Here is a 23,644-nt window from a genome sequence, read left to right as displayed (position 1 = left end):
TAATGTGCCCACAAATGTACCTACTTTATGCATTTAACAGCTCATGTAGTAATGAAAAACTCCATGTAGAACATAAGCTGCCTGTGCGGGGTGGGGTAATTAATATGCCTATATGTGCTCCTTAATTGTTTCGTTCCCTGTATTTTTGGTTACTGTAGCACTCTGCAAACTTTCATATAAATAGTTTATGTTTTATATGGAATTCCACGTAAAAGAACCAAGGGGGGGATGACGAATAAGGAAAAATTCTAATGGTATTCTTGCTAAATTTCACTAGTTCGATAGCCTACATTTTTAAAATTTTCTATAAACTGCCAATATATTGACAAAACTTTCAGTTCTAGCACGGCCACTCAGTTGATAGTGGGATTAACCAGACAAGAAGAAGGGTTCCAAATATGTTGGAATGACCATTTTACATTTTCAGTCATGTCTCAGCGAAGCCATCTTTGCAAAAGAGCCAGATATCAAGCGTGACATTTTGAAGTCCAAACATGTTTGAGTTGTCAGTTTGGAAACTGGGGAAGCCTGGGATAAAGAGCTGAATTTTGCAGTTTTCACTATTACTAGTGAGGTCTGGGTTTGAGTTGTTTTTCTAGGAGAACCCAAAGGCCACTGAAGATGTTTTTCCATCAATTTTTCATAAGCATTTAAGCTTAAAGGGAAAAAAAAAAAAAAGGTGGCGAGGTGGGAAGACATGGTTTTCTTTGGGGGAAGGAAATTAGAAGTCACCGCAAATAATTCACCTGGATAGGTAAAGGGGAGGAAACACTGTTTGCTTGTGAATCTCTGACAACTTCATTGCCTTCGACCCCAGGGAGGCGCAGAGCCTCTCGCTTCATTTCAGACCGGCAAACGAAGGGCTTTGAGGAGGGAACTGCGGAGGGGGACGTTCGCGGTGTGGGTTCAGCTCAACTCTTCGCCCGCGGCCTCCGCAGGTGGCTCGCCTCGGCCGCAAGGCCGTGCGCAAACCCGACTGCCTGCAAAGCCTAAAGTGACCCTCGCCGGAGCGGGCAGGAAGCGACGCCCCTGTTCTCATCGAGTCGGCTACTGCAGGGGCCCAGTTTGCTCCTGTTCCCCAGGTTAGAAAGAAAGAAAGAAAGTGAAGTCGCTCAGTCCCGCCCGCCTCTTTGCGACCCCGTGAACTGGAGCCCGCCAGGCTCCTCCGTCCATGGGATTTTCCAGGCAAGAATACTGGAGTGGGTTGCCATTTCCTTCTCCAGGGGATCTTCCCGACCCAGGGGTCGAACCCGGGTCTCCCGCATGGCGGGCAGATGCTTTTCTTTCTGAGCCTAAACCGGCGCCAAGACCCAAGCTAAGGAAGATTCGACCCCCACCAAGCTCCCCAGCCGCTTGATCACCCTCCCAGTTGGCAAAGGCCACGTCGGTCGCCAGACTGGGTCTGCAAAGATGCTCGCTGAATCGCTCTGAGTTGCCCCCACCCCGCGAAGTCTCAGTGGGGTCCCCAGCCCCGCAGACTCAACCGCACCAAGGCGGCCTGGAGGTACCGAGGATGCGGGGCAGAGGCGGGCGTGGCGCATCGGAGCTGCACGCGCACCGCAGCGGGGCGGCCTTGCTGGAGGAACAGGCTTAAACGCAGAGTTCTGCTCCCAGGCCTGACCTCACTGCTGCGCTGTCCCTTCCCCGAGCGCAGGTCTTTGACCGTTCCCGTGTCCGCACTGCCCTCGGAACCGAGGGTCCGAGACCAGGCCGATCCCGCCGAAGCCAGACTTCATCTCCCTGGCCTCTCCGCCCCGCAGGGCTGGCGTCTCCCGGTGAGGTCCCTGAACCGCCTATACTGGGACCACCCAAGGGGTGAAAATACGGATCCTGTCTCCCTTCCCCCCCCAACCCAGTACCCGCCCCCAGGGTAATCAGGCACTCTCCCCGCTGAATGTTTACGGCTGCTGAAGCTGGAGGCGGGCTGGGCCCGCACACCGATTGCAGCGTTTTTGTTGCAGCTGTATCCTTCTCCAGCTTCTCGACGAGGGGACATCCTCAGGTTTGTCTTAAGAGAAGGACCCGCACCACCAAGAGGCCTGTTGGTACCCAAGGCCCCAGGCGGAAGCCACGGCGGGGCGGGGGCTCTCTCCGCATCCGGGCGGCGTCGGGTCGGCTCTGCGCTGCTGAGAATTGGGAGACTGAGCCCTCGAGCTCCGAGTCCTGAACCGATTTCCCCCTCCACCTGCAGCCCCCGCCCGGGCCTGGACCGCCCGCGGTCGTGTGAACGCGGCTGTTGTCGCGGTGGGGGAGGAGGGGTGGCGGAGGAGGGATCCTGCAGAGAGGACAGAGGCCGGTTACAGCCAGCTTCGCCCTGCAGAGACCCCCGCCAAGGGGGAGGTAGCCCGGGAGAGAGGGGGCCACTGGCTGCCCGTACCTGCGCCTCTGGGCCAGATGACCTCCGCGAAGGGTCAGCGGCACCTCTCGACCTGACTCCTCCCAAACCACAGCCAGCCGCGCCAGCGGCCCCGACCCCCATTGCATGCCACCCGCGTCCAGCCTCCGCCCCCAGCCCGGTTCCACTGCACTCACGCCCGCCACCCAGGCCCGCCGCTCCAGCCAGTTGCCCAGGATCCGATTCTCGGCCTGATTCTTTCTGTCCGCGGCGCCCGGGGAAACGATGGGATTATCGCATCCCCGCTCCAGTCTCCCGACCTGAGCGCGCCGCTGGCCTCCAGCACCCCGAACCCGCCCAGGGTTTGGGGGTGGCGGAGTGTAGAAACTGTGAGTCCGCGGCGAGTCCCGGGGGTAGCCTTTGGATGGGAATTCTCAAAAAATTCTACTACCTCGGCGTTCTCTGCCCTCCGGGCCGAGAGAGCTGCCTCACAGACCCTCACGCTCCTCTTGGGAAGGAAGGACTAGGGTTATTGAAGGATGCATCAGGCTCGTAGCGCTCTGACCATCGCCGAGGCCACCTGGACCGCAGGGGAGAAGACCACGACAAAGCGGGCTGCGCTCAGTTCCCGGCCGGGTTTGACTCTGCAATTCTATTTGCATCCTCGGTCAGACGAGAATAACAATGCCTCCTCTTCCCACCAATATTCAGAGAAGCCACCATTCTGGCCCCCGGAGACACTGCAAAACGTAGAGAGGCGGCGGGGTTAGGGACATGAGTCGTCAAGGTTCAAAATCCGAGTTCCATCACTTGGTTAAGTGTTGGACCACAAAGAAACGCAGTACTTTGTGCCTCAGTCCTCTTCACTGTAAAATCGGAATGATGACCGTTACATCCATCCTTCAGAGAACAGATGTGACATGTTTTAACGGGCAGAAATAGATAGCTTGTCATGGTGACTAGTTCCCAAGGAAAGCTCAACAAATCATGAGCCGTCCCTCTCATTACCCTTTCAAAATGCAACGTGACGTCCACCGGTCTTGCCAACAGCCTTTCCGCAAGGATCAGGGCAAAGGGATGCAGAAGTGGGGGGAAAAAAACGCACCGAGGAACGCGCTGCAAGCTGGGCGCTGAGCGGATGCCAACCCTCAGCCCCTGCCTACAGGACCAGAAAGCCCAAAGTGCTCGCTCTCCTAGGCCTCGCGGTTCTGCCTGTGAGCCAAGGCGATCCCATAGGGCGCCGAGCACACGGCGCGGACAAGATGCCGCAGAGGTAACCGCCGGCGCAGAGGCAGAGCGCACGAGTGGAGCCTTCCCCCGGCGCTCGGCCCTGGGGAGCCGCGAAGCAAGCGCCAAGAGACCCACGTTGCGTCTCTTCTGAAATCTACCCCTAGGACGGCCTTCTACCTGACGGAGACCCCAAGAGGAAAGGTCTCCAAGCTTCAGGATGTCCTTAGTGAAATGCACAGAAGTCGCACCGCGGGCCGGGAGGGCTTTAAAATGCATAGAATAGATCCCAGAAGGTCCTACTTAGGCCGTTTTATTTCAGGCATTTATAATCTGACTTAATAATAGGGGTTCCCATTTTTCCAGTACTGCTCCCTAGGCACGTCGCCAAGCATTTTACATGCTTTAATTCTAAATCTGCAAAATAGGCGCTGAAGCCTCTGGGCCTTTTAGCATCTTGTAAGTGGTCTGCGCGCACACGTGTGTGTGTGTGTGTGTGTGTGTGTGTGTGTGTGTGTGTGTGTGTGTGTGTGTGTGTTAGTGTGGACTCTTTGCAATCCTGTGAACTGTACCCACCAGGCTCCTCCACCTATGGCATTTCTCAGACAAGAATATTGGAGTGGGTTGCTATCCCCTTCTCCAGAAGTGGTCCATAAGATAGTAAGTAATCAGGATTTCGGATCAAGATTGTCTTCTGGAAGAAGAGTTTGTGAACCCCAAGTGAATTCTGCCCTTCTCCTGGCATTTTAGGAAGGACTAAGCAGCAAGTCCCTCTGCTTAATCTGACTTTAATCCGCCCTACCTGCCTGACCCGCGGACCTGAGATGAGAACACGAGCTTAGAATTCTGTTCTCTTTGAATGGGCTGAGCAGAGGGCACTTGGTCTCTCTTCGAGCGCATCACAAGTACACATCCAGTCTAAGTCAGAAGGCTGCCCGTTCTGCCAGAACAGCTGTAAGGCAATCCTCCAAAGCCGCTGGACCCTAGAACCCTTCCTATTAGAAAATTCTCTGCTGCTAAGTGAAAATCGCTATCCTCCTTGCAGAGGCGACAGCTTGCTCAATGAGGCTGTGACTGGGGCAAGACCACCCACCTGTGAGTGGTCTTGTCAGCCTGGAGTTCAGATCACCCCTAAACTCCTTGGCCCTGAGCTGAGGGGTCACACCCAGGTACCAAGGTATTCACTAGTTACACTGACTCCCTCTATGCTGGCAGTGTCTGTAAGGCAGTTTATATACCAACAAGGAATAAGAGCTGACAATAATGAATTCTTATTGAGTGTCAGGCAGTGAGATAAATATTTTATATCTATCTTTTAAAACTTATTTTATAAAGAAGAAACTGAGGCACAAATAGATTAAGGCCACCTGCCTAAGTGGCAGAGCTGAAATTGACATCCATCAGTTACCACCATCCAAACTGCCATTCTAGGCAATACTTGAAGCATCTCTTTGCAGATGTCTTTAGGCCCTATTGGTCTGTGATAGCTCTATATATGTTAGTTTACATGCATGCTAAGTTACTTCCATCATGTCTGACTTTTTGCAATCTTATGGACTGCAGTCTGCTAGGCTCCTCTGTCCATGGAATTCTCCAGGCAAGAATACTGGAGTGGGTTGCCGTGATCTCCTCCAGGGGATCTTCCCAAGCCACGGATCCAACCCATGTCTCTTATATCTCCTGCATTGGCAGGCAGGTTCTTTACCACTAGCGCCACCTGGGAAGTTCATTTATTTGTTTAAATCCAGGCAAAGACCTGAGAATCCTTCCCATGTGAGCCCTGGTGTCTTTGAAAACAGTTAACATATACTGGTAGCTTATTATACACCAGACACCAGAGACTGAGCATTTATGATTGAGTACCAGGCACTATTCTAAGCCATTTACAAGTTTTAACTCATTTAATGCTCAGCAATACCCTATGAGGTAGATTCCACTGCTCCTTCCAATTTACAATTGACTATACTGATGGGCTTCCCTGATGCCTCAGTGGGTAAAGAATCTGCCTGCAATGCAGGAGATGTGAGTTTGATCCCTAGGTCGGGAAGATCCCTTGGAGGAGGGCATGGCAACCCACTCCAGTATTCTTGCCTGGAGAACCCCACGAACTGGTGGGATACAATCCATAGGATCACAAAGAGTCAGACATGACTAAGCACACGTCCTAATGTGGGGCTTTCCAGGTGGCGCTAGTAGTAAAGAACCCGCCTGCCAATTCAGGAGACTTAAGAGACACGGGTTCGATCCCTGGGTCGGGAAGATTCCCTGGAGTAGGAAATGGCAACCCACTCCAGTGTTCTTGCCTGGAGAATCCCATGGACAGAGGACCCTGGAGGCTACCGTCCATATGGTCGCAGGTCGCAAAGAGTCGGAAGCGACTTAGCATGCACGAATACTAATGTCAATGTTTTATAGCCAGGAAAATGAAGAGTTGAGTTTGACTCCCAGGTAGTCTGGCCTGTAAATGATTCTGCACTGGATTGGAAAATGGAAGATCCCTTTGCTCAGAGGCATTCGACTCTCTGCTATCTCTTCCTCCCAGTGAGAGGGATGTCCTCTCTGAAGGAGTTTCCCTGCTGAGCTAAACCTTCAAGCTGCCCAAGGAAAAGAGGAGCCCCACTCCCTTCAGCCTTGGCCTCAGTCTCCAAGTTGGTAAAATGAACAGGATATGCACCTCCTGTAGGGAGCCGGAATGACAGGAAGGCCAAGGGGGTTCTCCTTCAGCCTCTGGGCAACCCCTAGAGGTGAACTGCATCCACAGGCCCTTTGCACACCCTTCTGCTTACCAAAAACAAAACAACAACAAAAGAACAAGATGGCAGCTGTGGAAAACTGCGTTGGCCAACCAGACGAGTCTGAATCAGTGCTAATAACACATGATCCCTCAGGAGGTTGCTACCAATGGAAAGAATGGGAGAAGAGGTGCCTATAAATAAATAGAATAAACATATGCCCTGAAGGAGGGTGGGATTTTAGTAGCTCAGTTCTGGCAGGCTCCTCTGTCTGTGGAACTTTCCAGATAAGTACACTGGCTTGGGTAGATGGAAGCCAAGTCTCCTGCATAGCAGGCAGATTCTTTACCATCTGAGCCACCGGGACAGCCTAAGACCCTTTCACAAATATTCTTTCATTTGCAACCTCCGTTGAGAAGCGGGGGTGGGGGAGGAATCTGTTGCTCTTTCATGTTTAGCAAGGAAGGGAAACTCAGAATTTCTATGGAGGCGACCACTCGGGCTTCCAGGGGACCGAGGGCATGAGCAAGGCTTCCTAGTTTATCCTGATAGCTAACTGCCTTCGACTTCCTTCCGTGGAAGCCTCCAGCTTACCTGTATCTTAGAAAAACCTATTCTCAAGACATTTATTTTTAATCAACAAAGGCGGACATCGAGGTAGGGTGGGTTAGGTGTTGCAGAGAAGACAGTTGCTTTAGCATTTACACCCCCACGGCTTCCCTGGGCATCTCCAAAGACGCTGAGATGGAGACATCAATGGACGCTTTGGTAGGGACAGAGCGTGGTCCCAACAGACCTTGGATGAGGAGAAAGGGGCCCTGAGGGGTTCAATCCGGGGTGATTCCCCGGAGCCGGGCAGACGCCAGAGGGATGCGCCGCGCTGAGCCGGATGCACCAGGGCTGGCTCTCTGTCTCCTGGATGGCAGGGACCCACACCCAGCGTTCAGACCTGGCGAGTGATTGCCCTTCTCCAGCTCTCAGTTCTCCGGCTGGGTGCCTGGCCTGGTTGAGCCCGCTGGGTCGTGGCTGCTTCTGCGCAAGGAGGTGTGCGCTTGGATGTGCAAACCCACGTGGTCGCTGGCCGAGCAGACTTCGCCGGGAGGGTGCCCGGGACTCTCAGCGCTGACACCACCCTCAGCTCAGGGCCCCATAGGGACGACAGACAACCCTCCAGAGGTTCACCGACAGAAAGCCTTCAGGGATTCACCGCTCTCTCGAGGGAAGCTCGAGGCCTCCCTGACTGATCAGGGTGCGTGCGCCCCTCGGCACTGGCTGCGTTCCCCCACCCGCCGCCGTAGGAGTTGGCACCGGGGCTTCTCGGGGCGAGTGGGCAGGCTCCCTGCGAGGGTCCCCCGTGCCTAGACAGGGGGCCTCGCCTAACCCCTCAGCCATTTCCAGAGGTAGACATTTTCACCCTCTTCTTATGGAGGATGGCGAATCTGAGGTTCTGTGATGGATTTCCAAGGCAGGATGAGTAAATTCTGAGCAGACACTCCTTGTGCCCCGTGGACCACGGTACTTCTCTAGAACAAAGCGCACAGGCAGCTATTAGACCCCTTAGGCGTGTGTGACTGACAGTCGTCACTGTGAAGCCCTGAGGGGCTTCTCCCTGTTCCATTCTCTAGCCTCAGGCTGGCACCGGAGTGGGGATTGTGGAAGGCGAAGAGGAAGTGACTCCTGAAGCAGGCTGGAGAGTGCTGGCTCACACGGGGTTCCCTGCCGGGGCTCCCAGCCTCGAAAGTAAGCAAGACCTGCGCGAGGACTTGGGAGTCTTGGCCTCAGCTTTTTGCTGGCTGGCCTCAATTTCCTCACACCTATGGTGGGTGACTGGTCCAGGTGAATTTTGGCACCTTGGTAAGAAGTTCAGACCAGGGACATGGGGCCTGATTCCATCTCCACCAGCGCTGCGATCTTGAGCAACTTACTTAATGTCTCTGTGCCTCAACTATTTCCTCTGCCCCAGCTCTCATCAATTTCACCTCCCAAGTTTCGCCTCCCCGTGGTTTTGAGGCTTGCAAGTAAAGGGACCAGCCAGGTCTCCATTTCCATGGCTGCGAAACTCCAGGAATGGTTCTGAGCAAAGCTGAGCCTCCCATGATCAGTCGTGAGATCTTGAGACAACCCTGCCCTCCCCTCTCTGCCCCCTCTGTGATCCCGTCTGCAAAATGGGTCCCCGAAAATGCACCAGTCTCCCAGGTCCCTTCCAAGTTCCGGCTTTTGCCATTGGTGGGAGGGACCGGAAGGCCAAGTCGCCAGCAGAGACCCATCCATCCACCCCTAGGATGACTCCTGCTCCCCCCCCCCAACTTTGGGTGCGGCTGAGGGGACGGGGTGGAAGCACCAACCGCAAGATCTCTGCCACAGCAGGGGGGACTGAGGGGCCCAGAGTTCCCGCTGCCACATATGGTCTGTGGATTTAGGTGTCAAAAACCGGAGAATTAGAAATGGTAATTTTCCGTCATTATGGCTGAAACGCGATCTGTCACAACAACTGGAACATGTCTCCCGGCTAGCGAAAATAATGTTCGTGATTAGGAATCATTACGCATGTCAAGCCGAGTCCATTAAGTTGTAGGGAGAAATTAGCCTTGACGGGCGGAATCGAACTACAAATATACAGGCCTCGCCTTCGGGAGGCCGAGCGACGGCCCCTGGGAAGAAGCGGGCCAGAGAGAGGTGTTTTCTTAATAGGAAACTGCCCAGAGAATTAATACTCCTTTCTTCATTCCCTGGGGGACTCCAGCCTCCTCTGCGAACCACCAAGACCCCACCCCTAGTGGGATTGGGGCATGTGGATGTCCCAGGCAGTAGCTGGAAGCTTTGAAGTCCTATAGGTCCCCTGGGGAGTGTCCTGCAAGCTGTGTGACCCTGCCTTAGTCACTTGACCCTCCTGAACTTTGCTCCCTCATCTGTTAAGAAGAGATAATCCCACCCACTTCATGGGATTCTCCTGAGGATGAAATGAGATCAAATACGGCCAGAGCTGAGCAGCAGAGGCCCTTTGGACCTACGTGAACCCTTTTCTCTTTCTGGGGCGCCCTGTCTCTGTTGCTGGGGACCCTGCTCATGGGGGCTGCCGTTGTGTGTTCAGAGGGGTTGGGGATCAGGGTTGAGTGACTGGTACTGAGAAGCTCTTGCCAATCAGGCCCTGAGAAAGTAAGAGAGGGAGGGCTGAACTCACAGCGACTGCTGTGCTTTCTGAACATCTTATCCACCTCTCCCCCTTCACAATATCTAGGAAAAGGGGTGCGGGGTCTTCCACCCTGCTTACAGGGCCTGAGCCAGCCGTCAGCCCACAAGGATCTATGATGTGTCAGGAACCTCACTGTCACCAAGGAGAGGAGCAAAGTAAACGGAGCCTGGATTAAGAAGGCTTCCTCCTCTACAGGCTGTGTCTCAGACCCCTCGTCAAAAAGGCAATTTACCATCCCCTGATGCTTCCTTTAGGGACTTCCCAGGAGGCTTCTAGGTAAAGAATCTGCCTATCAATGCAGAAGATGCAGGTTCGATCCCTTGGAAGATACCCCAGAGGCGGAAATGGCAATCCACTCCAGTATTCTTGCCTGGAAAAATCTCATGGACAGAGGAGCCTGGTGGGCTACAGTCCATGCAGTCATGAAGAGGTCAGACAGGACTGAGCCCTAGCACCTATGTGCAATGTTTCCTTAATAGGGAGTTTGGGGGAAATTATTCCCTTTCTGTGGATGGAAAGGAAAGGAGGAAAGACCAGGGAGAGTCTAGGAAAGCTGGTTCCTGTTCAGCCTCCATCCTCATCACCACCGAGAACTTGCTCTGTGTCAGCACCAATTCCAAGGGCTTTGACTACATTATCTTCTTTTTCTCCCAGCAAACCCAAGTCCCATTGTTCCGATGGGGAAAATGAGAGCCAGAGGCTAGGGGACTCGTCCAAAGGTCATGCATGAAGTGGGGAAAAAGCAAAAGCCACAGCCAAGGCTGGCCGGGCCGCCAAAGCCTTAACACCAGGCTATTTCGACCTGCACAGCCAAGGCCTGCCAACCACCCCGTATCTAGTTCTTTCCTCCTCCGTTACCGAGTGCATAAATTCCGCCTCTCAGAAAGTGAAAGGAGCTAAGCAGCATCAACTATCCAGCCCGGCGGCGCCGGACACCGCCTACCCTCCCCCGGCCTCATTTTCCTCCTCTGTAAGTGGGATCCTCATCACCACGGCTCTGCGGTGGGGAAGGGAACGGAAATGTGGCCAGCGCTGAGTGGTTTTGGAGCCAGACAGTCTAGTTCGAACCCCAGCTCCGCCAGCGAGAGCCGCAGAGTAGGGGTCGATCTCCATCGTCGGGGGAGCAGTCATCGAGCTGCGGGGAGGGATGAATGAAATAATTCACGGAAAGCACTTAAGGACACCGATTAAGCGCAAACTGATCAGACGCTAAATAAAGCGCGGGTTACCAGCCTGGTGAATGCCCACGCAGGCTTGGAGGGCTCCTGTCGAGGAAGGAGAGGCGGCACGCCACCCCCACCCCCGCTCCAGCTCCTCCAGAAACTTCTCGGCGTCTCCAGCATCTCCGAGTGCGGGTGATGGGGACCCCGAAGGCGCCCAGGGCTGCGCCTCCCAGGCCCTCCCGCAGGCCTCCCGGGAAGGAGCGTGTGTTTAAAGGAGCGCTCAGAGCTCTTGGCCTGGTCGCGGCACCCGCAGAAAGTCTCAGAGAAGGACTGAAAAGAAGGGCCGAGAATAGAGACCCTCTGATGGAGTCACAGAGGCAGCGACCCGGCCCGACGTCGGGCCGCGCTGAGAGCGCGCTTCCAAACACTTGACACGTCAGTGACCTCCCTGGACTAGCCTCCCAAATAACACCCGGCACTCGCCCACACGAAGCCACAGCCCGCCGTACGGTCCTCTTGGCACTTCCACCCCTGTCTCCCACTAGATGGTCAGCTCCACCAGGGCGGGGCCTTTTTGCTCTGTTCTGCCAGCACAGAGCAGGCACCTACCAAATAAAGCTGAGTATCTGAACAAATGAATGAACGAGGGGAGGAACAAAACGGAGGGGAAAGAGAAGGTCAGACAGCCGTTCCACAACAAAGATTTTCCTCATCACCACCACCCCCTCAAAACTCTGTGTTTAGGGCTTCCCTGGAGTTTTCTTTTGAGGTCCTCCCCTGGCTGAGCACCTGGGAAGGTAGGACCCCAGCTGGCCTTCCTGTGTATCTTGCCCACTCTCCCCCACCTGTTCTGGGGGTGTATTCCCAGGACTGAACCACTGGAAGGCACCACACTGGCCTCCCACAAACACGGGGTACCAGCATGGTGTGGAAAACAAATTGCCGCTAATCAAACAAACAGTGCACATCTTAGGAAAGAATTATTTCTAAAGAAATGCTTCTGTAGGTAAGTTCTGGCGCAGAAGGAATCTGCTGGAAAGCAGATTGCTTTTCTGAACCTTAAAAGTCTCCGTGTTGAATTTATTGAAAAGCCATAGCTGCAATTTCAAAGGATGCAGGGAACCCCTTATCTCAAAGATTTCCAGTTGGGGTTGACCGTGCTCACTCATTTGGGGATTTTTACAAGCTCTCAACATTCCCTGACTGCCCCTTTCCATTGTCATAATTTTTTTTAACGCTAAATGTCCTTTTTTAACTTTGCAAAACATATTATCAGCTAGGCTATGAACTTTTTTCCTAGCACCTACTGCCTAGGAAGTACAGGGTTCTTAGATTATTCTATGGCTGCCAAGGGTGGGATGGGGGGGCGGTGATGATTCATATTTTCAGCACTGAAGCTTAAGCCGCATCTTCATGAAGGGCCAGGTTCCAAATCCACACTCTGTTCCTGCAGGATTTTTCAGGCGGAAGCTCTCACTGCCTTCCCTTCTTGTTGTTCAGTCGCTAAGTCATGTCAACTTTTTGCAACCCCCGTGGACTGCAGCAGGCCAGGCTTCCCTGTCCTTCACTATCTCCCAAAGTTTGGCGCAGGCTTGAATGTTTGGATTCGGCCTTCTAGCTGAGCGCTTCTAGACTCACCACCGGCTCCAGTTCCTGCGCCTTCTCATGGAACCAGAACAGTCTTGAGACTCAACAGAAGTGGCCCAGAGAATCCGTTCTGGAAACGTAAGGTGCAAGACAGCAGGAATCTAAATACATTGGCGTGCTTACCATGTGCCAGGCCCTGAGTTGGGAGTCCAAAGACCTAGGGCAGTCGCTGAAAGGGCGATCCCAACTAGGAGACTGCCAGCCGTGCAGGAGGCCTGTCACCCCTCTGAGTCTAGAGAAGCCCCTCTGCCCAGTCGCTAAGGGCTCAGTCCTGCCACCTGACTCACCGCAGCCCAAGGGTGTTCGCAGGCGCCCTGCCCAGGTCTCAATACCCTACCGGCCAGCGACCCCTCTCCATTCACAGGGTCTGTCCAATTCCAAAATTGGACCTCCAGCAGCCCTCCCATATAAAATCGGAGACGGAGAACCATTCAGGGCCATGATTCTCTCGGTCCTTAACTGGTCAGATTGTATGTGCACTTGATGGGCTTTTAAAGAGGATCAAATCTGAGGTTGATGCGCTTTGTGGAGTTTGCTGTCGGCCACGCGGGTTGCCGAAGCGCAGGGAAGAACCTTGAGCCTGAGGCGAAATAACTTGACCCCGGAGGCACGCCAGGCTCTCACACTCAGCCCTTCCCCAGGGCCTGCGCCCGACCAGCCGGGAGAAAAGAATTGGGCGAAGCTCGGGAAAGCTCCGCTGACTCTATTGATCTGCACGCGCGCGCGCTCCTGTGACCACGCACTCAGAGCCCGAGGTGCGAGTAGGATGTGGGCGGGACAGGCAAGGACTAAACCTGGGATCTCCGTCCTCACTCACGGATCCAGCCAGTTCGTCCGTCTTGAACGACAGAGAGCGAAAGACTCCGCCCTGGGAGCTTAGCGCCACTGCGGGCCCTTCTTCCTTGGGGTCACGACACCACGGGCCCAAAGGCACTTATCCTCGCGGCCAGGGATACGGCCGGGGGCAGGGGGACGGACTTGGGATTTTTTTTAACCGAAACGTGGCGGGGAGCGTTGCTGGGGAAAGGCCTGAAATCGCTTAAGTTGAGACCTAGAAGGAGAGCGCTTCACCGCCGGGGAGGTCTTCCATGAACCCACCTTATCGCTCACCTGCCCTGTGTCCGCGCGCGTCTCTTCTCTACTCTTTCTCACCACCTGTCTCTGCGATTATAGTTTCGTTTCCCACGGTCTGCAGGGGCCAAAGACACGTCGTTCAGCTTCTCCCGGAAAGAGGAGGGACAGCCTCCCGGGGCTCCTTAAGGAGGAGGGATTCCCGGAAGTCAGTCACCCTGGGGACACCGGCGACCGAGTCCAGGATGCGCCGGTCCCGCTAGCGGGGATACCAGCGGCACCCGAGCAGGGAGGAACGCCAATCCCATCAGCACCCTTTGCAAAAACACAGCAGAGACGTGAGAAAGCAGGACCAACCCTCAGATCTGCCGGTCCTTCGAAGCTGTGGGCACAATTCAGGGTCAGCGCTCGGGTCACTTGAGCTCCCTTGCGCCCTCTGACCCTAGGCAACCCCTGTACCCTGCGATAGGCGCGGTCTCCCTAAGGGCGTTCAGCAAGGCGTGGACCAGTCGGGGACGTCCAAGTCCAGAGTTGGCACTGTGGGCGCCATCCGGCCACCCCCCACCCGCCATGAGACCTCAGGTACCCAGAGCGGCAGCACCGGTGCGTAAAAATCCTGACCGCCCAGTTCCGGCACGCCACCGAGGGAGAGGCCTCGGAGCATACAAGGGAAACCATTCAAAAATGTTAATAAGCTTATTAAAATAAGCCGCTTTACTGGCTCTTGTTTTACGGCGTGCCGCCCACCCTTGCTTTTTGGTGGACCACGGCAGAGAAAACACTTGTGCCATTATTATTTTTTTTTTTTCTTAACACGTTGCGTTTTCCATCCAAGGATACGGGACTCGCTGGAGCTCAGCGCGGCCACAGAAGCGGAATGGCCTCAGATCTCCTCCCGCCCAAGCTTGGTGGGTGGGGAGAAGTTCTTGCAGCAGAAAAGGTTGGACTTTTCAAAACAGCTGACCACCCAGGCCGGAACAGCAGATAAAGGAGGCCCAGAGATAATGACCTTGGGGAGGCCTGTAGCCAGCATCTTGAAAGACCCAGATTCTTCAAACTCCCTCCCCGAGGGGGAAAAAACCCTGCTCCCAAAGGGGATGGCAATTATTTACAGTAAAATATAGAAAGGCTTTGTCCTTCCTTCTACTTCTAGCTGGGGGTGAGTGTAGACCCTAAAGGCTATCCAGAAGCCTGATGGAGCATCTCACAACTTTCTTTTATTTAATTTTTGAAATAGAGATTCAGAGAAAAGAAATTAATTTCCTCAGACTCAAGGGAGTGGCAGAGCGACTTCTCACCTGTGGACTCCAGGCGGGGAGAATCACTTTATGCACCTATGAGGCCACTGAGCACTTCCACCCTCGAGTGAGCAGGCTGGAGAGAGAAGCCCTCACGTTGTGCATCCCACACCTCCAGGACCCGGGTTTCCCTAGGTGCCGGGGCGCGGGTCCAAGTCCTAGGGAGCGCGGCTCAGCCCCAGGCCCGAAACTGTGGCGGCGGGAGGCAGCCGGCCTGGGATGGAGAGGACTCACCGAGAAGCCCCGAGGCCTGGAACAGCCCCTAGGCTGGGTCCTCACGCCAGAAACTAGAGCTGCAGTTGCAGAACCAGCAGGGAGGGCTGCAGGCGCTCGCTGGAGACGTGAGGCCTGTGCAGAGACCACGAGCGTTTGGCTCCGAGGGCGCGCGAACGGCCCGGCTGCGGGCCGCGCCCGGGACTGCGGGCGGGGGCGCGAAACTAGAGAACCCCGGCGCCGGTAGGGGGGCGCTTGGGGCAGATCGCCGGCCCCGCGCCGGGGAGTGTATCACGCTCACTCACTCAGACTTGGAGGGAACGTGGAGCCCAGCCACGAGCTTACCTCTCCAGAGGCTCCGGGGCGACGCCCCTGTTCCCTCAGCTACCGAATGTTCCCTTTGAACTTGACATTCCAGAAGGAACAGAGAGGTGCTGTTCGCCAGTGCCGAGGTGCCGGGTCAGCTCCGGGCCGGTCCGAAGCCACGCTCCGGCCTTTCCCTGCCCGACTCCAAGCCAGAAAACTGCAACAGGAGCTGCCGCGCTTCGGGAGGGGTGCGGGGCCGCGGGATCAGCTGCCCAGTTCTTATGAACTGCTCGAAAATTGGACTTTTTGATGCTTCCTTCCTCCCTAGGAGGCACGACTTCAGATACATCCAACAGGTTCGAAATAAGTTCATCGTTCTCCTTAACCTGGACCCCACACCAGACCACCCGAATTGTAATTTTACGAAAATAAATAGTAATTTGAACAATCCAATTTGTGTTGAATAACTTAAATGTGTGGCTACGGGGGGGGGGGGGAACCTCTAATTTATTACATGACGTAACCATTTACAATATAACACATTTTTTTTTTTTTTTTGCAATCCTGTTTTGGCGTTTCTTCATTTCAAAAACATATTTATCAGGAGACTCCAAAACTGGAGGAGGTCCAGGGTCTCTACCTCTCTGTGGGCCCCTTCGCTGAGCACACTGCAGAACTCTTGGAACCCTGGGGAGGGTGCAGGAGTTCAAGTAAGATTGTTGCAGATCAGCCAACTCAGCATTGCCCAGAAGTTCATAAAAATATAATAATGGCAACAATAATAGCAGGTCCACACCAGCTGCACGGTGCTTAATGGATTTCAAAGCACACACACCCTCAAGTGAGCCAACCACACCCGGGGCCAAACCTGGGGGATGCTGGCTCTTACTGCTGAAGGACAATTCACCCTGCTGCCTCAAATCCTAAAATAGCTTCTGAGCTTTGAATGATGTTGACTTGGCCTCTTGATGGTCTGTGACATTGGGCAGGTCATTTTCCCCTCTTTGAGCCTCATCTTCCTCATCTGCAAAACGGGGAGGATGCCCACCCAGCTAAAAGGCGACCTTGGGGAATTACTAGTGGAGGACAGGATGCAGGAAGCACTTATTCAATAATGATGCCCTAGACAAAAGGACTAGAGTTACAGGAATTGTTATTATGATTGTTGCTGCTGGTGGTATTACTGTTTGGCCGATCCTCCCAGCCACTACTCCTGCTTCCTTAGTGGCTTTGGGCGTGGCCTGACTTCTTGCACCAGCCTTGCAACACCCGCGGGCGCCTCAATCTGCCCTGCCCACCCTCAGCGCTTTCAAGCATTTGTTGTGTCCTGGGAGCTCGGTGTGGTTTTTGATGAAGCCTGTCAGCAGGGGGAGGCTGGTGGCCCAGCAAGCCTGAAAACCTGCAGTGCCTGCCGAGGCCTGAGCCCCAGTGCGGGTCTGTCTCCCTCCCGTCCTCATCCTTTGACCCCCGGTGCTGCTCCGCCACTGCCCTGGTTTCCAGGAATGTGTGATTCTCCCAGCCTTCCCCAAAGCAGGAGTCTTTCTACAAGGCAAGGTGAACTCCTTGGAAGACCAGATTCCAGCTTTCTTCTGGGGATGAAAGGCGAGTGGAGGCGTTGGAGTCCTCGCTCCGTGGACAACTGCAGGCCTCGGACGAGGTCCTGCCCCTGTGGGATGCTGGTATGGCTCTACCACACTCGGCCAGTTTCCTGCTCCCCCAAACACCACTCCTCCGGCCCAGCCTCTTGGGGTTCAGGCGCGACTGCCATGACTCTCAGAGATACTCGTTTGTCGCATTTGAACTCTCCTGATCTTCTCCAGTGAAGTCAGATTCCCCATCCTTTGCTAGAGTGGAGAAACGGGGATTTGCCGTGGCCTGGGAACCCTTTATTTTCTGAAAGGCAATCCATCCCCAAACTCTGCTGTTTGGAGATACTCTTGGGGGTCTGGGAACCCCGCAAATCAACCAGTCATCTGAGTGAGATGCTGCTTGGGACTGCCATAGTCAACAGGCCCCGGAGTTCAGACTAAACACGTATATGCACACACTCACCAGTGACATCTGGTAGCCTACCATCCCAAATTTGCAGCCCCGAGCAAGATTTGTAGACTCAGCCTGATCCCTCGGGACTGATTTCAGCACAGGTCACAGCGTTCTGCCTGCTTACCCAGTCACAGCTCCCATCTAAGTGTGTGGGTTGAACCCAGTGATCTTTTCGCCAGCTCTGAAATTCACTAAAGCCTGAAAGGGACTGAGAAAGATGAAGTCAAAAGGTTCCCGGACTCCAGGGACAGCTGCTCTTGATGACCAGTCCCTGGTGAGGCCCAGAGGGTTCGGCCGGGCCCAGAGTCACAGGGAGTGGGTGAGGGAAGATCCGATTGGACAGGAAGTAAGGAAGGCAGAGAGCAAGACTGACTTTCTCGCCTTTAAAGAAAGGGCCGGGGTGGAAGTCGAGAAGGAAAAGGAAATAAATTCTGAAAATCTCCAACAGAAAAGCCGCGTCTGCGGCCTGGGGCCCAGGTAAAGACATCTATCTTGGGTCGTGAAATGTGGTGGGAAATTGTCGGAGGGCGGGCTGGACCCGGAGGCCGCCTCCAGCTCCTGGAATCAGATCTTACGGCCTCGGGCCAACGCCAGCGGCGGGGCGGCTCAGAGTGAAACTGCAACAATTCGGGTCAAACTGAATTGAATCGTTTGAGTCAGGTTTCCCGGGCGACTCGAGCCAGCCCAGTAGAACCGGCCCAGGTCGGGAGCCCCCAGCGGGTCGAGGAAGGGAAGGGGGCGACCCCGCCTGCTTAAGAAACTCCCCAGTTCTCTGGACTCCAAATTCTCCAGGACAGAGAACAAACTACAGTCTCAGGACGCGGCCACAAACTACTGAGGTTTTCAGAAGGAGGGGGAGAAACCTCCCCTCCTCTCCCAAGATCTCTGGAGAGCAGAGAGATTTTAGCATTATCGGAAATGTTCTAATTTTATGTAAGGAAAAGGCATTCGGGATTAATGATGCGATTAAAACGGAATTTCAAAAGGTATCAAAAAGAAACCAAATGACCGCAGAAACCCTTTGGAAGGGAGCCGGACTTGGGGGCCAGGGCGAGCCTATGCTGAGGCCGTTTGCTTTTTCCTTGGCGTCTCCCTGTTTCCAGAAGCAGGAATCGTTTTTTGTAAAAACCTTCCTCGCCACTCGCTGGCCCCGCCGGATGAGGGGTGGCAGAAGCCAGGGCGTGTGGGTGCCTAGGTCAGAGGGTCAGAGGCTGGGAAAGACCGTAAGGCAGGGGAGGAGAGCACGCTGGCCTACCCGCTCCGGGTGAAATTGAAAGTTAGCCTGGCCTGGGTTTCAGCGTTTTCCCAGCTGGGCCGCGGACTGAAGGCCTCGGCGCCTGCAATGTGGCATTAACTCTTCCTGGCTTGCCTCGGACCCGACATGAGGGGCGCATAGCGGTGAGGGATTGGCACCGGTGAGTCCTTGGCATCTGGAACGCTGGCTGGGCGCAGTTCATCTCTAAAATGGGGTAATACATAAACGTCACCCTGCCCATCCTCTGCTCCCACGGTGGGCTTCTTTGCACATCAAATGAAGACGTGTCCTTGGGGGAGTGAGTGGGAACGTTCTGGAGCAAAGTGCAGCGTCATTGGCACCCGGCAGGGGTCAAAGTGCAGGAGACACCTTTTTAGCTCTTCCTTTGCCCCTAATCGGTTCAGAATTCCAGTAAGAGGTTTTGCTAGCCTAGTCTGGAAACGAAATAACACTAGGATCACTTAGAGCAAACTCTCAGAAAATCAAAAGCAGAGAGGATGCCGGCAGGTGGAGGAGTGAACAGGTTAGGGTTGGGTACAGATGCGGGGTGGGCACGGAAATTGGCAGTGGGTTCAGCTCTGGAGAAGGGAATGGCAGCCCACTCCAGTATTCTTTCCTGGAGAATTCCATGGACAGAGCCTGGCAGGCTACAGTCCCTGGGGTGGCCAAGAGTCGGACAGAACTGAGCGGCTTTCATTCAACTCTGGATGCTTCCTAGACTCTGAGACACTAGTGCCCACGGCGGGGTGGGAGGAAGGGTAATCTTAGGCTTTTGCTCCGGATTCACTGGGATTCCTCTGTGACGCCTGCAAAGTCCCAGAAATAGCGATTCCCTGAGCGGGCCGGTTTAAACCCTTCCTGGAGGTGAGGAGCCAGTGGCTTCTGTGATGGGGGAGGACTCCCAGAGAGGACTGAATGGGAAACTGAGCCCACCTTACCGGTTCCCCCGAAGCCGGACAGAGAGAGGCTCAGAGAACACACCGCGTCCAAGAGGGCATGATAAACTAAAAGTTTATAAATTAAAAGGGGGAAAAAATACAACGAATAGAGCTTCCAAATTTCACAAATCTTTTTAAAGTTAATACTCTAGTTGAGTGCACAGTGCCCTTAAGGAGGCGACAAGCGGCGAGGTTGGCAGGGTCACCTGTCTTAGGGACAGGGATGGGAGAACCCGGGTCCGGAGGCAGGAGTCGCGGAGGGCGGAGGGTGGAGGGGATATTCACATTGAATACAAAAATAACCGTCATTTGAATACAAACAACTGCAAAGTGCTACAAGTTTTAACCTCCTTAAAAAAGAGAGAAGAAGGCACAGAAAGAGAGGAAAGTTCTGCGAAGGCCTCCTGGTTTGCGCGCTCTCCTGGTTCAGGGGCTTCCAGGAGCTGCCCGGGTTGGTCGCGGCCCCGGGACTCCGAGAGCGAAGACGCCGGGCCGGGGCTCTGCCCAGAGGCTCCCTTCCGTACATTCAGCACCCAATCAGGCGCCCCCAACCCGAGCTGCGACAGCGGGGAGGGATGGGGCAGAGAGCCCGCAAACCAAGCACTTCACGGTTCAATGAACCCCTAGCCTGGGGCTCCTCGGGGACTGCCCGGGTTCTGCACCCCTTTGTAACAATGCGATTTCCAAAAATAATAGATATGTAGATACACATAGATCGGTAGCATGGATACCATGAACTAGTGTGGCCTAGCGCACGAAGCTCCCGGCAGGCCTGACAAGATGGGATTCAGGCTTCCGTGGTCTCCAGGAGCTCTCTCCGCTCTGGGAAACGCCATCCCCAGGCAGACACAACCCAAATCCAACAGTGCGGTGGTAATAAATAGTGCCCGAGGGCTTCCCAGCAGGTGGGGACGAGGGGACGTCGGGTCCCTAGGCCATGGGATGCCTCTGTTCCAACTAGAATAAAAGGCGCCCCCGTCTGGGTAGACCCAGTTCCCGCGGCCAGGGCGCACGTCCAGGAGAGAGGAGCCGGGCTGGATTTCATCCTCCACCTGCCGCCCTCCCTCGGCGGGGCGCCCCTGTACCCCGCACAACCCTGCGGGGCCATCGGCGCCCGTCCGGAGCTGGGGCGCTGGGATCCTTCGCGGCCTCACCGCAGGCCGGCTCACTGGGTGCCCGCGGCGGCCGCGCACGTGGAGAGCGCCCAGCCGGGGAGGCAGTAATAAGGGTAATAGTAGGAGGGCTGCAGGGGCAACAGCGAGGGTGGTCGCAGCACCTCTCCGGGCAGGTACTGTCTCTGGTCGTCGCGGACCAGCACCTTCACCGCCACCTTCTTGGCGGCGGGCGCCGAGGCCAGCAGGTCGGCAGCCATCTGCCGGCGCTTGGTCTTGTAGCGACGGTTCTGGAACCAGATCTTCACCTGCGTCTCGGTGAGCTTCAGCGACGCGGCCAGGTCTGCGCGCTCCGGCCCGGATAGGTAGCGCTGATGGTTGAAGCGGCGCTCCAGCTCGAAGACCTGCGCGTGCGAGAAGGCGGCGCGCGAACGCTTCTTGCGCGGCTTAGGCGCCGCGGGCCCCTCCTCCTCCTCCGCGCCGCCCGCCGGCCTGCCGCCGCCGCCGCCGCCGCTGCAGAGCGTGGGCACGCGTGCGCCTCCAGGGCCAACCCCGTCGTCCTCGGCCCTCGGGCTGCGGTCGCCTGCGGACCCGGTGGGAACAGAAAAAAGACATGTCAGCCCCGCCGAGGAGTGAGGTCCGGCCTCAACCGCTGGCGTGGGGGCTGGGGATTGGGTTGGGGGGCGGATATACACTTTGATCCCGCCGGAGTAGTGGGGTGGGCCTGGAAACCGCGGTCCGGGAGGCGAGTCTTCCAACTCTGCCCCAGTCGCTTCCTGCCTCTAGTCTTGTTGTGAGCCAGCAAGGAACTCAGCCGCCGTATCAACCCTGTGCGGCCAAGATCCAGCTCCCTGCCTTCTCTGAGCTCCTGCGGGCGCCTCTCAGCAAATGGGGACAACGGGCCTGAGCGTCCTCCCAAATCTTCTCTGCTCGCAGCCCTAGAACCTCGGGACTCTCTCCCTGGGTTCACCCGCCACCTCCCGCGCGAAATGCGCGCACCTCACATGCATCGCAACAGCACACGCGCGGGCTGCGGCAACAGGCCGTGGGTAGGTTTCTCCCTCGCCCTTCGAAAGGGGATAAAAGGAAGGCTGGGGGTTGAGGGGTGTCCCTGCTTCGAATCCTGAGACCCTAATCCGACGCCTGCTCCTGGGGCCCTTCCTTGCTCCCCCTGGCTGCACCCCAGCAGAGGTCCAGCACTCTGGCCTGCAGCGGATACTGTTCGGTCGGAGCCAACATTGAGGCCTACACCGTCCAACCGAAAGGGCAGGCACGGGGGTCTTTCTGACCAGAGGGCGTGCCAGCTCGTGGCTGAGGAGGGCCCTCTCCCTTCTGGGTCTGGGATGACCTAAATCGAGCCCGGCTGCCTTCCGCTGGCTGCGGGGTTACCTCCAGCTCTTGGGTCCTCAGCCCAGCGCAGCTCTCCCTCGCCTGGGGTCTGAGAAAGCTAAATTGAACCCTCCTCCCAAAGCTCCGGCTTGGTCGGCTTCCGGCGCACTTGAATGTTATCCCTTGCTACCTGTCTTTGAGCTGCCCGTCCAGGCTCTGGGACCTCCGGCTGGAAGCAACTCTGATCTCTGGGCCTTGGAGAAGGAAATGGCAACCCACTCCAGTATTCTTGCCTGGGAAATCCCATGGACAGAGGAGCCTGGCGGGCTACAGTCCACGGGGTCACAAAGAGTCGGACAGGACTTCAGAGACCAAACAATAACTGCTCTCTGGGCCAGGCCCAGGGTACTGGCTCCCCAAGGTCTCCGGGCCGCTCCCTCTTCCCTCTCCTTGATTTTGGGGATTTGGAGACAGACTCAGCCGAGGGCACTGGCGATGGACTCAAGGCTATCGTGCAGTGGTTCCCTCCCACCCGGTTCTAAAGCACATTGCCCGAGGTCTGAGACTTCACCCCATCCGCCCTCTCTGGGGCTCAGTGGCCGGAAAGTTAGAGCAGCCGGCGCCAGCGCGCAGAGTTAAGGGTCTTGGCCAAAGCGGGAGGCCCAGGGCTCGGGGTGCTCACAGCTCGCCCACCTCTCTCTGCGCGGTTGCCCTCCTTGCCCAGCCCCTCAGCCCGGCCCCCTTTCCCAGCGAAGCCTCCGCCGAACCTGAGACGCTGGCCGACATCTCACTGTCGCTCCGGCCTGCGGCTTCCTCCTCCAGGTCCTTGGCGGCGGGCAGCTCGCAGACCGGCTGGCCGAGGCCCAGGGTCGCCCCTGCACGGCAGGCCCCGCCGGCCCCCCGCGGGTCCGCGCAGCGCCGGCCGCCCTCGTTCTCCTCGCTCAGCGCCGAGTCCGAGTCCCAGCCGCCGGGGCTCTCCGCCGTCCGCCCCGCAGCCGTTCTGGCCCCCGCAGGCGACGCCAGCAGAGAGTCCTCGGCGCCCCCCAGCGCGCCCGCGTCCGTCTCTCCAAAGAGCCGCCAGCAACAGACAGCGGGCGCCGAAGCCACTGCCGCCGCTGCGCCCCCGGGTACCGAGCGCCCCTCGGTCGCGGGCAGCCCGCCGCGCTCCTCTTTCTTGTTGAGGATCGCCTGGATGGAGAAGGGCGTCAAGGTGTTGGCGCCGCGCACAGCCATCAGCGCCGCGGGCCGGAGCGGCCGGCCGGGCGGGCGGCTGGGGCGCGCGGGCAGCTCCGAGCTGGATGGAGCGCGCGGGGGCCGCTGCAGCGCGAGTGAGCCCGGCGCGCGCGCGAGGCCCCTGCAGCCCACTCCTGCGCTGCCCAGCAGCCTCCGCCCCCCACGGGCCCCGGATCAGCGTCGACCCTCACCCCCACTTCCGACGCCCACCCCACCCGGAGACCCCCCTCCCCCCCAATCCAGCGCCAGAAGTTCTCCTTTTCGCAGCTCAGCTGGATTAATCTCCCTTAGGGGCGGGCCGGGGTCTGGCCCTCGGAGGACTTGGGGTGGGGAGGGGAGGATCGGCGAGGCCCCCCTACGCGGCTGCAGTCCCCTCTCCAGCGCCTCCGGGGCGCACGGCCCCAGTCACTTTTTCTTTGCGCCTCTGGTCTCTTCCTTCCCCGCCTGCAGGATTTCGCTCCTTGGATCGTCGTCTCCAAGCCCTGCTGGGCCGGCTCTTCCGGAGCCCACCCCCGGCGGCGGCGGGGCGGCGGCGGCGGCCGCAGGATT

At 56.5% G+C, this 23,644-nt stretch overlaps 1 protein-coding gene across 1 annotated transcript; it reads right to left on the bottom strand.

Annotated features, from left to right (window-relative positions):
* Window positions 1-20,586: 20,586 nt before the first annotated feature.
* Window positions 20,587-23,095, bottom strand: NKX3-2 (NK3 homeobox 2). Its single transcript, XM_065913948.1, has 2 exons — window positions 22,630-23,095; window positions 20,587-21,116 (listed from the first exon to the last, which is right to left on the bottom strand). The coding sequence occupies exons 1-2, from the start codon at window positions 23,093-23,095 to the stop codon at window positions 20,587-20,589; spliced, it is 996 nt and encodes a 331-aa protein (XP_065770020.1).
* Between the last annotated feature and the right edge of the window lie 549 nt (window positions 23,096-23,644).

Source organism: Muntiacus reevesi, chromosome 22 (genome assembly GCF_963930625.1).
Source record: "Muntiacus reevesi chromosome 22, mMunRee1.1, whole genome shotgun sequence".
Classification (NCBI taxonomy): domain Eukaryota; kingdom Metazoa; phylum Chordata; class Mammalia; order Artiodactyla; family Cervidae; genus Muntiacus; species Muntiacus reevesi.
The sequence above is the reverse complement of the archived record's forward strand: the minus strand, read 5'-3'. Positions and strand labels throughout refer to the sequence as shown.

Bases quoted from the DNA above. Each gene is read 5' to 3' on its own strand.
- NKX3-2 (XM_065913948.1), bottom strand. From the start codon at position 23,095: ATGGCTGTGCGCGGCGCCAACACCTTGACGCCCTTCTCCATCCAGGCG. The intron at 21,117-22,629 runs GTTCGGCGGAGG...CCGGGTCCGCAG, and splicing joins GATGTCGGCCAGCGTCTCAG to GCGACCGCAGCCCGAGGGCC.